The 16,799-nt window shown below is 43.2% G+C and overlaps 1 protein-coding gene across 1 annotated transcript in view; it reads right to left on the reverse strand.

Moving 5' to 3' along the window:
- The window catches only part of LOC147684201 (uncharacterized), a 522,357-nt gene that overhangs the window by 211,665 nt on the left and 293,893 nt on the right, over nucleotides 1-16,799 (reverse strand). Inside the window, exon 33 of the mRNA XM_086942611.1 lies at nucleotides 8,457-9,659. Within this exon, the coding sequence (XP_086798737.1) occupies nucleotides 8,457-9,659 (1,203 nt within the window). The remainder of the gene's footprint in view (nucleotides 1-8,456; nucleotides 9,660-16,799) is intronic.

Raw genomic sequence — 16,799 nt, forward strand, 5'->3', positions numbered from 1 at the left:
GCCTCTGACCAAGTTAGAACTGTTAGAAATGAAGAAACTAGTACCGTGTCATGACAAAGACCCTGCAGGTTTTCACAGAGAACTTAAAGACATGTTACTGATGGGGGATTACACATATGAAGATATCATGAAAATGTTAAAGGTACTGCTGCCCACGGGCATCTACGAGAAACTCAAGGAAAAAGAATGGGAGGTGGGAGAGAAAAAGATTGTATGGGCAGAAATAGAAGACGAAGAGAACAAAAGTACCACAGGGGTAGGCCTTGGGGAGAAAACGAAAGCATTACCAGGTTTGATAGTACAGGTTCTGCCAAGATTACTGACAACTAGAAAGGAAGATTGGGACGCAATCTCAGCATGTAAACAGAAACCCGATGAAGATACTAGTGACTTCTATTCAAGATTCGAGAAATGTTTCATTATTAATAGTGGTCTTAAACAAAGTAGCGAGTCGTACCCGCATCTTTTTGTATCAAAATTAGTGGAAAATTCCCTGTTAGCAGTTAAAAACTGTGTATACAAGGTCGAGAGTACATGGCAAGCAAATACGCCATCACAGATGTTACAAATGTTACAATACCATCAGAACAGAATTAGAGAAGAACAAGATCATGAACAGAAACGTATGAAAGACACGAAAATGAAAATGTTAGTGGCCCAATCAGTTCCAGCCGACAGCGAGAGAAAGGGTACGACCCAGACAGGTCACGCTGCAGCTCCCGTTAAAGGGACATGCAATTATTGCAAGCAGCCAGGTCACTACGTACATGAATGTCCAGTTCTGAAACATAACATAGCAACAGGTAAAAGTAAAGAGAGACCGCATCCACCGAGACAAGACCAGGCCCAGCAACAGACTTCACAGAACGTACAGCCCATGCAGAATACGCAGCCTATGCATGCTTCATCTCATACAGCACAGACAGTAGCGGTATCACAGCCACAGCCCATTGCCGCGACTCAGCAAGTTTCACAACAAATGTACCAGTATGCCCAATCTGCTTACCCCGATTACCAACGATACGCATGAAACAGCCTAGAGAGGGAGTTGGGCTTGCCTCTTATTGAAATTCCTGTAGATCAAGAAGGTCCTTATGTACATAGTCGAGTATTGGGAAAAGACAGAAAGTTTTTAATTGACACAGGGGCAAGCCGCACCACAATAAGCCATGACGAAGTCCCAGGGGCACCCCTCTCAGGCTCACAGAATGTTTCCCTTGGTTTTTCAGGACAGCCTATTGTAAATGAGGTATCAGAACCCGTCCCCCTGGCTGTGGGTCCATTATCACGAGTTACAGACCTGTTATTGACGAAACCATGTCCAGAAAATCTGTTAGGAATAAAGACATTGCAGGCTCTAGGAGCCATAATATGTTGTTCCCCGGAGGGAGTTAGACTCTTTCTGCGGGATTTCAAGGGTCATTATGTATTACGAGAGTTTGATGTCAGATTGAAAAATGTACCAGATCACTTGTGGGCAAAAGGCCCAACTGATGTAGGTTGTATGCATATCACACCATACCGTGTTACACTCAAGTCAGGAGTTGTTTTACCCCGAATCAGACAATACAAGTTACCACCCGATGCTGTAGTGGCTTTACTGGAAATCATTGAAGAGCTCATTGCCCAAGGAGTGGTCGTAGAGACCGACTCCAATATCTGTAATTCACCCATCATTCCAATTCTTAAACGTACTGATCCCAATGCACCGCCAGTATATCGGCTGGTGATTGATTTAAGAGAACTGAATAAATGCATTGTTCCACAGTATCCTGTGGTCCCCGATATCTCTTCCCTATTGACTGCTATTGATTCTGAAGCAACGTTCTTTACTGTAATTGACCTCAAGAACGCCTTCTTTAGTGTACCCATTGATCCAGAGAGCCAATACCTCTTCGGATTCAGTTTAAATGGACGAAGTTTCAAATTTTCCCGCGCACCTCAAGGATTCACAGAAAGCCCCAGCATCTATAGTCAAGCACTGAAAAGACAACTAGATTGTATTCAAATGCCAGTTAACACCGCTTTACTGCAATACGTCGATGATCTGCTGATCACCGCACGAAGTGAGCCCGAATGTGAACAAGCATCACTGACAGTGTTACATTTCCTGGCCGATAAGGGACACAAGGTGTCTCCTTCGAAGCTACAATTCTGTGTTCAGCAAGTTGTGTACCTGGGTCACTTGCTGTCCAAAGTGGGGAGACAGCTCACTCCCGATCGCATTCAGTTAATTGTAAATATGTCACAACCCCAGACACAAAAGGAAGTGCGGGCCTTTATAGGCCTCACCTCGTACTGCAGACAATGGATTCCTCAATATGCATTTCCAGCTAAACCACTCATTCAGTTAACAACACAGGAGGCAGCGACTTCGACTGTCCTCCCTTGGACTCAGGAACACACACAAGCCTTTGAGGAATTAAAGAAAGCCTTATGCCAAGCACCAGTTTTAGCGACACCATGTTACAGCAAACCTTTTACACTTTTTGTTACAGAACGTGATGGTACAGCATTGTCTGTCCTCACTCAAGACCAAGCAGGTTCACATAAGCCTTGCGCTTATTTTTCAAGTACATTGGATTCAGTAGCCCAGGCACTCCCTGCGTGCTTGAAATCCGTAGCAGCGACAGCATTAGCGATCAGACAGAGCGACTCAATTGTTTTAGGACATCAGTTAACAGTACAAGTTCCACATTCTGTAGAGGTTCTTTTAAACAGAACCCAGACTCAGCACTTAACTATAGCACGACTGACAGGTTACGAATTAACGCTATTCCAGCCACACATAGAAATCAGACGCTGCAGCATTCTGAACCCCGCAACATTGTTACCTTCAATTATGACAGATCCAGCCCCGCATGATTGTATAGAGATCATTAATGCAGTAACAAAACCTCGACGAGACTTAACAGTTGTCCCACTGACAAATCCAGACCTGACACTTTATGTGGATGGTTCATGTATGAGAACAAGTACAGGAGAATTAGTGGCCGCGTATGCAGTGACCACTGAAACCGAAGTTAAAGAAACACATCGTATTGACACACTGTCCGCTCAAGCGGCAGAGCTTATTGCTCTGACCCGAGCCTGTATACTAGCCAAGAACAGAAATGTTAACATATACACTGATTCCCGTTATGCGTTCGGAGTTGTACACGACTTCGGAATGTTATGGCAAGAACGAGGTTTCTTGACCTCTCATGGTGCCAAGATCCAACACGGTCCCCTCATTCAAGCACTATTAGAAGCAATACATCTGCCTTCAGGCATATCCGTCATGAAGTGTAAAGCACATACTAAAGTTACAGACTCTGTTTCCCAGGGTAACGACCTGGCAGACCAGACAGCAAAACATACAGCATTGACTCACAACCAGACAACTGACGTGACAAAGACAATAGTACCGACAAATTGTATGACAGTCAGGGATCCCACACTAGATGTAATCGATATTCAGACACATGCTACCCCAGATGAAATAAAGAAATGGACTGAACTAGGAGGGATCCAGACAGATCAAGGTTGGATGACGAAGGGAAAATCTACATGGTTTCTCCCTGACTCTATGGTTCAAGTCATAATCAATACAGCACATAGTCCTGCACATCTAGGAGAGAAAGCGATGTTAGACAGTCTACAGAATCTCTGGCACAATAAACACTTACGAGCAGCAGCAAAACAGAAAGTGCGTACTTGCATGATCTGTTGTCAGTTCAATCCAGGAAAAAGTGTTCCCGTAGAGCAAGGTGGATTTCATCCTCCCGATCACCCTTTTGAAGTCCTCCAGATGGATTATATCCAGATGGACCGTTGTCGAGGATTCAAATATGTCCTCGTAATTGTTTGTGCACTTTCCCGTTGGACCGAAGCATATCCAGTCCCAGATTACACTGCTCCGACCACTGCCAGGCAGCTGGTTCGAGAATTCTTCCCACGGTACGGCTTGCCTCGTGTCGTGTACTCAGATAACGGACAGCCATTCTCATCCGAATTAATGAAACAAGTTTCCTTGCTGCTAGGATATCAGTGGAAATTCCATTGTGTCCGACATCCCGAAGCCGCAGGCCTTGTAGAGAGGCATAACCAGACACTAAAGACCCCCCTTGCTAAAATATGTCAAGAGAAAGGGGTCGACTGGATAGTCGCCCTGCCAGTTGCACTGTTCTACATGAGAATGGTTGCCCACTCGAGATCAGGACTATCCCCGTACGAAGTGGTCTTTGGCAGACCACCGAATATGTGGGGGACGCCCATTCCTAAGAAAATTACTGATGTTGATTGTAACATGTTGACAGATTACCTTGCCTCCTTGATGTCTGCACTCCAATCATGTCGTTCACAGGTTGCCGCAGCCTTCCCTGACAACACTGATGTAAAGCCGCATGATGTCCGTCCTGGGGATCTGGTCTTGATTAGGAACTTTGACAGGAAAAGTCCGCTGGAGCCCCGCTGGAAAGAGCCGAAGACCGTCCTTCTTACTACGAGGACAGCAGTAAAGGTGGAAGGCAGAAAGGGGTGGATACACACCAGTCATATTAAACAATGCAACGAACTGAAACCAGACCCAGACTCGTCCACTCCCTCCAAAGACTGTATTGAGCCTAGTGACTTTAAAGTTCCCGAACGAGAGAAAACTCCCCAAGAGGAGTATAAACTAAAACTCCGATCTAGCAAGTCAGACAGTTTAATTGTTTAAGTCCTCCCCTAGGTGAATCGGTTAAATAGTTTCTGACATGTATCCCCTAGATCGAGATAGAGAGAGAGAGAGACAACTCAAGAAACGTACATATTGCAAATCACTTCGCAGTCACTGTATAGTGACATTATTAATTATGTTTTTTCTAAGTCTTCTGATTATTGTTGCCAGTATACTGCTTCCTATCTATTACCCTATCTGCTTACAATGTTTCTGCTGAACATTCTTTTAGTGAATTACCTCCACACAAACTTTCTTACAGACTCGCGCTGCGCAACAACACATTCATTAGTATGTTACATCATTCCCATCAGACTAACAATGCTACAAACTGCTGGATATGTGGCCGACTCCCTCCTTACCAGAAATACAAGGGAGCTCTGCCCCTCTTTCCGTACCCGTTCACTCACAATGGCTCCTGTGGTGCATGGTTTAAAATAATTAATTCCTTAGATCCTGATATTGCTGTTTTCAAAGGGAGCTGGGTTTGGGGAAACTTGAACTTAGTTCTGCTTAATGTCTGTTACCCTGATAAGAAGGGACTCCCCACTAGAATAGGAACTGATCTAGAAAATGAAGTATATGGATTAGGTAATTACACAATTAACCTTATGATTCTTACTGTTGAATCCGAAGCTGCACCAGTTCTCCCCGCTATGTCAGTATTACCAGTCACTGGTGAATTATGTGTCAGTAAGAAAGGTTCAGTACACTTAGGTCATAGTAAATGTACTACTGTGGTCGAATTCAGTGATCAAGGTAAATCGTCCTTTAGAGCTACCCGTCATTCCTATTTTGTTTGTGGTCATACCGCATACATACGCTTACCTCCAGATTGGGATGGTACCTGTTATATTGCATTCCTTCTGCCACCTGTTTTTCTAGCTCGTCCTGATTATCACAGAAATACAAATCTAGTAAAGAATAGACTCCGAAGAGATCTCCCGATTGTCGACTACACAGAAACGGCATGGGAACAATACACAGATTTTAATAAAGGATTCTTTTTCTTCTTAGGCCCCGTCCAGAATAGTAAACTAATACGCAGATTAACTAGAACACTTGAAGCAGTAGTAAATTAAACTGCCTCCGCTTTAGGTAACTTAACCGAAGAGCAGTCCGCCATGCGGGTTGTTGTCCTTCAGAATCGTCTTGTTATTGACGTCATCTTGGCAGATAGAGGTGGAGCCTGTAAGGTCATCGGGTCAAGTTGCTGTGTTTTCATTCCAGAAAACGCGCCATCCGTATACAAAGCTATTACACGTCTTCATAAAATTGTAAATCTGATACATCAGAATCCAGGCACCTGGACTTGGTCCGGTTGGTTCTGGACAACGTTAACCGCTTGGGGATGGAAGATCCTATCCTTCCTAGGCATTGGCCTAGTCCTAGTATTCAGTTGCTGCCTGTGCCTACAGTGTGGGCCAGCGATTTGTGGACTGTGTGCCACATCATGCATTGAACATTCCAGTTTTCTCTCAAGACGTGAAAGAAAGAAAGAAGAGCAAATTATGTTACAAGAACAAACTGATCGATTCATGAGGATCGATATATCATGAAGGGTCCGTAGGGAACAAGGAGGGAATGAGGAAATATAAATTTTATGGTCAAGTTGTGTTCCCTATCGTGTACCCCACCGTCTCCATGTACCAGCTTAAAGTGCATGTAACTTCCCTCCTGTGCCAGCTATGAAGACGCAAATACATTTGCGTCCAACGTTAACATGTCCTCTTTCAGACCCACCCTGAATGGGTTGAATAGTCCGTTCCTAAGTATGCTATGCCAACGTCTTTTTGTAGTGTACTTTACACGTTTTTCAGCTCTGGCAAAGTAGGCCCTGAATCCTGCCATCGAGCCTTTTTCTGGCTTCTGACTCTGAAAGCCTCAGCCCAGGCTGTCTCTGTACCCGTGAACTCTGACTTACTTCCAGCGCGGCCCACCGCGCTTAGCTCAGCCTGCTGCCTGCCAAGACTGACTACAACCTTCGAATTATCTGTTCCGCTCCTCGAAAATGCATTCCTGCCTACTAGTTTAAGTAAACATCCCCCCAGCTGCAGAGCAGAAGGGCCGGCCTCACTGTCTCCGTGCAAGTAATTCATAGCCTCTGTTACCATGCTCCCATGGAAGGACCATGCCCCCACGCTTTTCATGCAGACACTTAGGCGCTTATACACGCACTCACAGTCAGTATAGAATAGCTTCTGCCCCAGAGACCTTTTCCGTTCAGATAATATGGTTCCCAAACATCAGATATCAGATATGATAGAAGTACGAGTTGATCTGACATGCCAGACTTCTGTCTCTTTCCGCCAGTGTAAATGTCAAGTCCCCTGCACCCTCCAGTTTCCACGTCAATCACACGTCATGCTGCTGCGCGCGCATCAAGGCCTCAGATTTCTGCTGACATTACAAGATTCTGCTTTGTTGCCACCCACTTATGATACCTATCTGTGACGTTTCTAGCACACACCTCTATGTTCACGCCTAGTTCACGCCTTCTAATTACGTATCACTACCACGTGAATGCTGTTATCTTGTTTCTCTCAGCTGTTACGCCTACTGTATTGGTTTCTATAATGTAACTTAAGTATATAAGCTATGTATTGTCAATAAAATACTGCTCTATCCCTTCCTGAACCCCTTGTGGTTGCTGGAACATGATATCCAGTTCCGGAACGATTCCTTTTTAAGGAATAAAACCCCTAAAAACTCTAACACCACGGACTCTGTTTTTTTCTTTCCGATTGAGTTATTATTGATTAAGTACTTACCTGCATAGAAATTAAGACGGTAAATTAAATATTTACGACAGCGCCATTAGACCTTGTTGATGCAGAAAGTGGATCATTTTGCCAGCAAGATATGCTGAGATAAATTTCTGGTTCATGCCTACGTGGCATGAAAATTAAGAACTGATGCCAGCATGCTGGCTGTCACCTAATTTTCGCCAGTGACTGCTTGTTCTGATGCAGAGTTGAAGCCAGAACCACTTGGCACCTCTGAAGTAGAATTTCTGTGGAAGAGGTTTTCTGACCTTTCTGCTAGGAGTATTCAGAAGGTGAGGGCTATGTTGATAGACATACTCACCAGAAACAGTATTGTCCAACTTCACACAATTACAGCGGCACTTTTTCTTGTTGAGTCAATGATCATATGAACATCATGATGGTAAGCACATAATGTCAACACATAATTTCAGTTTGTGTTTCAGGAAATAGAGTAATGACAGGCATGCTGAGGTGCTGGTCCAAGCACATCATTGCATGACTGATCAGCTCTGGGAATTCCACAGTTATCGCTCTCACATTTTTGCTTAGGTTTATCTATCGCTCTGTAACAGATCTATCTAACCAGCATAGAATCATAAAAGAGATGGAGATGGTGAGACCTTTCCTATTTTGTCTAGACAAACCACAAGATATCTTCCCATGAGACAAGAACTTACAAGGCAATGTTCCTAAATAGAAACTTATAGTTGAGTTTGGAAATATGTCGAGTCATTGTTTGCAAGGCACTTGCTCTGCATATCATTTAGGATTTAAGGGAAAAACAGTCTGTCCAGCTCCATGCCCTACTGCATCCAAAATCCATCTTTATCATCTTCTGATATTATGCATCACAGACAAGATGTAAGGTGGGCAAATGGGATTGCATGTATTTCCCGCTCCAACTATCCTAGATGTTTAACAAAATACTACAGTTAGCAAGTTGTACTTCTAAATATCACAGTCAGAGGAGCACACCCTATGATACTTACCACTAGTTCCATTATGCGTTGTGCTTAATTTTGTAGTGCTTTTCCTGGTTGTTATGGTAGAAATTGTGCTTGATGCAATCACTGCTGAAGTTGAAATTGTTTTTTCAGTGGTTTTGATAGTAACAGCATTAGAAACTGTGATAGCTGTTTTGTTTACAGATGGGTATGAAGTTAGGATTGTTTGGATTGCAGGTGTAGCAATTGAGAACTTAGCTGTGGTAGTTGTATTTCCATGAATTCCTTCTGTTTGGAAATTAGCACTATTACCAGTAGATGTGATTGTGTCTGATGCCATTTTTGTAGTAGTTAAGCTGATTTGACTAACTGATGTACCAGAAGTAAGATTTGTCATTGTGCTTAGTGTCGTGTTTACAGCTGTGTGAACTGCTATTGGGACTGATGTCATAACAGGAGTGACATTTTTTGTGGTTGAGTTTGTGCTTGCAGTATTGTGAGTAGCTGTGCTTGTTCTTTCTTGAGAAGTTCCAGATAAGGCATTAGTAACAGAGATTTGGGCTGTGGTTGTCACCTCGGTGGTAGATGCTGGAAGCAAGTTAACTCCAGTTGATGCAAAAGTCGTGGGAGTGGTTGAATATTGTGTTTTATTGAGGACAGATATAGGCTCGGTTATGGTTTGGGCAGCACTGGTGAATGTGCTTGCTGTTGTCTTTGTTACATTTTCTAGGGTATTTGTGGCCATTCGGGTAATGTTCATTGAAGATGGGCTTCTGCTAGTTGCTTCTGTTCCCATGATTGAGAATTCACTGGCAGGCGATGTGGACACCGAATTGCTAAACTGAAATAAGGTGGTATTTGTAGTGGTGCTTGATTCATTTGTGGCCTCTGTGTTACTGGTACCTATGATTGAATTTAGTGTTGTATGTGTTACCACTGTCAGTATTTCTGAGGTTTCATTGCTCTTCTTAGTAGAAGTGGCATTGGCTAATGGAGTTAATGCCGCCTCAGTTACAATGTCCAGCCCAGTTGTTGGATTTGTTGCTTTGACATTGGTGTTTTGAGAGGATATGCTTGTTGCAGGTGTCCCTGTTGTTGAGACCTCAATGCCATTAGACAATGGCAAGGTGTTACTTGTTATGGTTGTAACTCCTTCTGTAGGATTTTTAGTTCCCGGGGCCAGGTCTGTGATGGCAGTTGTTGAATCAGTGGTGATATCAATCATCACTTGTGTAGTTGCTATCAAACCTGTTGGAGGCAAAGAGGTATCTGTTAGAGGAGACATGCCTTTCTATATTCATCACAAACGTCACCAATGTATACTGTGATAAAATCACAGAAACAATGAAAGGGACATGAAGGTTCATTTTGACAACTTACTTAATGGGTTCAAGGTTATTTAACAAAGTTGCACAATAGCCCACTGCATCATCATAATCCATAAACCCCTGCTGTGGCCATCAGATCAAAAGAGTGGCAGTAGTAGAGATGACAACTGACACCGACTCACCCGCCCAACACCATTGTGAGTACCAGAAGTGCTAATATTAGATGAAGTGAAAGGCCATAGTCTTAAATTTGGGAATGTAGTAAAACACCTCTTTTTGCAAGCTCACCCCCATTTTGTTTTTGACTGATGCTGCTGATTTTTTGACTCTCCACTAGGACTCTGCTAACTAGGCCCCAGTGCATGTACTCTCTGGAGAAGTGTGGCTCACTGGTTAGAGGAGGCATACCCTTAAGCAGAGGTCAGACCCGGGACCAGGGTTCAATTCCCAACGCGGCAGGGTCCTGAGCCCAATTGTCCACGGATTCGATAATTCTCGCTTCGGTGCCTGCTCGAATCACGGGTTCACACTCTGCAACTCTGGGCAATAGCTTGCTTAATCTCCACAACGTCCCCCCAAGGCGGGATGCCTGGCTTTCACCTAGGGATACCCAGTACAGGTTATCGCACAGGGAAAAGCCAGGACGGGTTCCCAATGCAAGCGCCGAGATGCCCTAGGGTAAATCGAGCGCTATATAAGAACACACATACATACATACTCTGACCCCCAGAAAATGTCAAGATTGGCTATACTCCTGATTGGTAAATTTATCTCAGCTATAAGTCGCTAGTATATGGTACAAAGTGTACACAGGGCCTATAAGTTACATGTCACTATAGGAAAGCAGCACCCATTGTACCACCCTCTACAGCAGCAGTAAAAACATGACTTCAGGCCTACCACTGTAGCCTGTATATACAGCATTAAATCTGCAAATTTGACCCGTCAAAGAATCCCCTTTTGACAGGCCTATAGAACAAGTTACCTACTTTCTGTAACACCTTATCTGGTAAAGACTTTATCTTGCCGCAGTTAGAATAACCCCAAGCGGGAGATTGGATCCGTGATTTTTTTTAGCAATTCCCTTGCATGCCGGTAGGTGGCATTGTTTGGCTCCTGGTGGCATACTTGGTGACGTCTGCACCGTAAATGATTTGTACTTTGCCTATATAGCTGCCAATCCAGTATACTTACTTCAATTCTTGACAGTTTTCCGGACCAGAAGCATGGAGCCTCCCCACTACCATTTTGTACTATCAAGTTACAGGTAAGGAATCTGTGGCTAGATAGAGTCTCTACCAGATAAGGTGTTACTGAAGGTAAGAACTTGTTCATCTGATAAGGACTTCTAGCCACAGATTCCTTACCTTAGAACAGATCCCAAAGCACTCTCTCCCCAGAGGTGAGTCTGCGGACTGTTTTAGACTAAGAAGTCCTAGAGGACCAAAAGGGCGAAGTGTTTATCTCACCAGACCTGACTGTCGATGTAGTAAAGTTTGGCAAATGTGTGCAGTGATGCCCATGTAGATGCCTGACAGATGTCACAGCTTGGACTCCTCTAGCTAACGCAGTGGTTGCAGCTGTAGCCCTGGTCAAGTGAGCCCTTAAGCCTTCAGGGGCGGTTTCTTGGCCATTGCATGGCAGATCTTACTGTAAAGAATGATCCCTCAAGAGATGGTTCTCTTTTGAGTTGCCTTCCTTTTCTTTGCCACAGCAAATCCAAATATGACCCTTAATTCTTTGGTATGATCAATATAAAACAATAATGGTCTTTTTGGATTCAGACGGTAGAGTCTCTCCTCTTCTTCAAAAAGATGAGGAGTGGGAAAAAAGGGAGGCAGGGTGATGTTTTGTCCAACTTCCAAAGGTATGACCACCTCTAGAAAAAAGGATGCTCAAGTTCTAAGAACCAGTTTGTCTGGGAAGAATGAAGTGTAGGAAGGGTCAATAGAAAGTGCTTGTAATTTGCCAGCCCCCCTTGCAGATGGTAGTGCCACAAGGAAAACTGTTTTGATTGTTAGGAGCCATAACGGGCAGCTGTGCATCAGCTCAAAAGGGAAATACATGAGGGAGTTGACAACTAAATTCAAGTCCCATTAGGGCATAATGCATGGGAGGAAACAAATAAGGTTAATCAGTCAACTGTAGGAAAGAGGAAATAGTGGACAGATATTCTTTGACTGTACCCATAGCAAAGCCTTGCTGGGCCAGGGAAAGAACAAAAAGGGTAACTTCAGACAACAGTGCAGATGAAGGATCAACTGATTTGTAATATTATTATTATTATTATTGCATTTATTGAGCGCACAGCTACCCGGAGGTTTCCCGGCGCTTGCCTTGGGAACCCGTCCTGGCTTTTCCCTGTGAGATAACCCCTACAGGGCATCCCCAAGGTGAAAGCCAGGCATCCCGCCGCAGGGGGCCGTTGTGGAGATTAAGCAAGCTTAATGCCCAGAGTTGCAGAGTGAAAACCCATGATTAGAGCAGGCACCGAAGCGAGAATTATCGAGTCCGTGGACATTTGAGCTCAAGACCCTGCCGCGTCGGGAATTGAACCCTGGTCACGGGTCTGACCTCAGCTTCCGGGTCTGCCTGCTCTACACCGTGAGCCACACTTGGTTATACACCAAGCCACAGACTTGTCCTATTGGCAGGCCTAGATGGGCTTGGAAGAAGAACGCTTGGCTGCCAGAATGGCATCACATACTTCCGGAGGGCGATCAAAAACCCTAAACTGTTTCTGCTCAATCTCCACGCATGACAATGAAGAGTGGATAGATTCAGGTGCAGCACACTGTCCGGTTGCTGCAACAGAGGATCCTCCCAAATGGGTAGCCTGACTGAAGAACAGGTGCTCAGGAACAGAAGTTCAGGATACCATACTCTCTGGGCCCAATCCAGAGACACTAAGATGACTTGGGCTTGGTAATTCTTGATCTTCTTGAAAATGCTCGATAGGAGTGGTATTGGCGGAAAGCAATATAGGTGTCCTGAGCTCCACTCGAGACAAAGTGCTTCTCCAAGCGAGAGCTGTCTTGGAAATGCCAGCGTGCAGTAGTACTGAGTTTACACGTTCTCAAATATGATGAACAAATGTAACCAAGGTTCTTCCCACTCTTGAAAGAGACCTTACACCACCTCTGGATGAAGACGCTATATGTGATCCACTAGGCATCGATGGCTGGGTTAATATGCTCTGGTGATCTGAGAGCTCCCCAGACGTTGAACCACAAAGAAAATTACCTGACGTTCATGCCATGTCAAGAGACACAGACCCTATTGAATAGAGTCCAAGACCCATCCCACACTAATTGTTGCAATACCATATGGCATTGGTGTTGGCCGTGAACACCAGAACTAGCCTTTCCATGATGGAAGGCAAAAAGGCTTTCAATGTCAGTCAGATCGCTTTCAGTTGAGACTGATGTAGAGCTGAGTCTCTGCCGGGGCCAAGGTCTCTGATCTCCACCTCTCAGAAGTGGCAGCCTCAACCCAGAAGTGACACAACTTTCACCCCTGTGAGTTCTGGTTGGAGAAGAGAGAGAGGTCTGCTGTTGACCCAATCACGGTCCATGAGCCACTACTGCAGGTCTTTTGCAGTTTCCTCCTATATCTAGACCAGATCAGAGAGATTTCCCTGATGTAGTGCTTACTGGGTTTTCCAATCCCACTGCAAAGCTTGCATATGCCAATGTTGATCTATTCCTAACAGGATGCAGGAGGCGATGAAGCCCAGTCGCCTCAATCAATCAATAACCTTTATGTTTTTTGTCCAGTATCCGGCCCACTCTCTATTGCTGTCATCCTGAACTCTTGACTTTGTCCTGGTGCAGTGCATCCAATTAACTCTTTAGGTGCTATTCCCCTCTAATAGCTATTTTTGCATTTATTCTTTAGACATTCATATCTTGACTTCTACTGATTGGATGTTGTCCTTATTGGTCTTGTTTTAGGTGTTTACTTGTTACAACGCATTTTTTACAACGCACTACTGTTACAACGCATCCATTACAACGCGGATACTGTTACAACTCATGTTTTTACAACGCATTTTTTTACAACGCAGGTACCTTTACAACGCATACCATTACAACGTAAGTATTGGTAAGTATATAGTTATATTTTAAATGTTATATGTTTGGGGTTAAGGGGTATTTTTAGGGGTTAGGGTCAGTTTTGGGTTTTAGGGTTAAGGGGTATTTTTAGGGGTTAGGGTCAGTTTTGGGTTTTAGGGTAAAGGGGTATTTTTAGGGTTCAGGGTCAGTTTTGGGTTTTAGGGTAAAGGGGTATTTTTAGGGTTCAGGGTCAGTTTTGGGTTTTAGGGTAAAGGGGTATTTTTAGGGTTCAGGGTCAGTTTTGGGTTTTAGGGTAAAGGGGTATTTTTAGGGTTTAGGGTCAGTTTTGGGCTTTAGGGTAAAGGGGTATTTTTAGGGTTCAGGGTCAGTTTTGGGTTTTAGGGTAAAGGGGTATTTTTAGGGTTCAGGGTCAGTTTTGGGTTTTAGGGTAAAGGGGTATTTTTAGGGTTCAGGGTCAGTTTTGGGTTTTAGGGTAAGGGGGTATTTTTAGGGTTCAGGGTCAGTTTTGGGTTTTAGGGTAAAGGGGTATTTTTAGGGTTCAGGGTCAGTTTTGGGTTTTAGGGTAAAGGGGTATTTTTAGGGTTCAGGGTCAGTTTTGGGTTTTAGGGTAAAGGGGTATTTTTAGGGTTCAGGGTCAGGTTTGGGTTTTAGGGTAAAGGGGTTTTTTAGGGTTCAGGGTCAGTTTTGGGTTTTAGGGTAAAGGGGTATTTTTAGGGTTCAGGGTCAGTTTTTAGTTTTTGGGTAAAGGGGTATTTTTAGGGTTCAGGGTCAGTTTTTAGTTTTTGGGGTACAGGGTAAAAATAAATTAAATTTAATTTTAATTTAAATTATTTAATAGCAAAAAAATTAAATTAAATTACTTTGCATTATTTTTGGGGTTTAGGGTTCAGTTTTGAGTTTTTGGGGTACAGGGGTACAGGGTAAAAATAAAGTAACATTAATTTAAATTTAAATTAATTTACGGAAATTAAATTATTTAAAATTACATTAAATTATACTTTTAAAATTAAGTTACTATTATATTATTCTTATTAATATATACTTACCAATACTTACGTTGTAATGGTCTGCGTTGTAAAGGTACCTGCGTTGTAAAAAAATGCGTTGTAAATACATGCGTTGTTACATGACCCGCGTTGTAAAAACCGCGTTGTAACAGTATGCGGAGTAAAAGTCCGCGTTGTAACATCATATATCCCTTGTTTTATTTATTAAATTAAGTTCTATTTTCCTACACTGGTGTGGATCCTTTTTGTGTGGTGTTTACAATGTTTTACTGTTTAAGTGTTGCACACATACTTTACAAATTGCCTCTTTAGTTAAGCCTCAGTACTCTGTGCCAAGTAACCAGAGGGTGAGCAAAGGATAATTTAGGTTGTGTAGTGAATTACACTCACAAGGGTTTGGCTCCTACTTGGAAAGGGTGCATACCTCTGCCAACCAGAAAAACAATTTCTAACAGACATCAACCAACTTTAGTTTCTGGCTCAAGTGTGAAGCTGTTGTCACAAACCGTAGTCTTTGGGGATACATCTTTTTACTCCATGGTCAGACAACTATAGGCAGTCACCAGTTATCCCACTAATACTTTTTCACAGTGCCCATCTTTAACAAACGTAACAGATGTAGCAATCTAAGCATTGTTTTTTTGGAAAAAGACTTTGCACCGGGCACAATGCTAAATAATAAAAATGTGAAGTAGTTACACCTTAGACCACAAGAATCAAATTATACATACATGACTACTGTTATTAAAAAGATTTTTATATTTTTCTTTTTTTTTTCACTTCATTTTTTCTTTTTTTTCTTTCAGATTATTTTAAATTTAGAACAAAAAAAAGAAAAAATGAAGTGAAATAAAAAAGAAAAATATAAAAATCTTTTTAATAACAGTAGCCATGACTGTATAATTTGATTCTTGTGGTCTAAGGTTTAACTACTTCACATTTTTAATATTGTGCGCTGTGCCCGGTGCAAATTCTTTTTCCCCAAAAGTTGTTTTCCCTGTTAGGGTAGTATCCTTTCTTGTAGGGGGCCCGTGCATTTTCCAGAGTAAGCAATCTAAGCATTGTTCTGATGTAGTGTTCTGACATCTTTGTAGTGTTTCTTTTGCACCGGATGTTACTTCATTGCTCGTTGATTCCTATTTAACCTTCCTGCTTGTCATCCCTATGTAGTGTAATCCACATGGCCATGTTCTCATGTAGATAACATTTGTGGAATTGCAGTTGGTATGCCTTTTGAGGATCCAGGTTTTATTGAGTTCAAGGTCCAAGGTTTTTGCTCTGTAATTTGACAGGCTTGATAATCCAGAAAAAATCCAGCCCCAAAACAAAGGCAGATAGTTAAGAATCTTTCGAGTTTGAACCCAAGACTTTCTATGGGTTAACAGGAAAAGGGCACCGCCTTCTTGGCAACCAATCATGGGCTCTGCTTCACCGCGAATGCACGTTGACAGGACCCGTTTAGGCAATGACTCACTCTTGACAGAGGCTCTTCTGCCGACCGCCAATGGGTTACTCCGTTCCGATTGCAGCGTGCACGCAGGCTGACGGGCCAAGTCACTGCATTCACATCTTAAGACGCTGTCTCTTGGGTGCTCAACCTCGCTGAGACCCGAGAGAGGAACAAGTAGGTTCTTACACAGGCAACCAAACTTGACGCAGTGAGTAACAGAGCGCCGCTTCTTAAGCACGCAGTTGAACAGGCATATCCGTTTGCAGCAAATTCCAAATTACATTGACTAATTCCATTTTATTCTTTGTTTTACTTGCCTAGAGTGTGACTATAACTGCAACAAATGATGGGCGGAATGCTGAATGATTCAAACATTCTCCCCCAGTCAAGAAATCTGGGTTAAATCCATTGTTCTTTTGTCCACTACGCCACCCCAGTTTGGACACAGCCATATGCAAATCAGTCTTGACCGAGTGCCTCATGGGAACAGTCCAGACCAAACTGTCAAGCCATGTCCTGCCTGGACC

The sequence above is a fragment of the Lissotriton vulgaris genome, chromosome 11, assembly GCF_964263255.1.
Source record: "Lissotriton vulgaris chromosome 11, aLisVul1.2, whole genome shotgun sequence".
In the NCBI taxonomy this organism is placed as follows: domain Eukaryota; kingdom Metazoa; phylum Chordata; class Amphibia; order Caudata; family Salamandridae; genus Lissotriton; species Lissotriton vulgaris.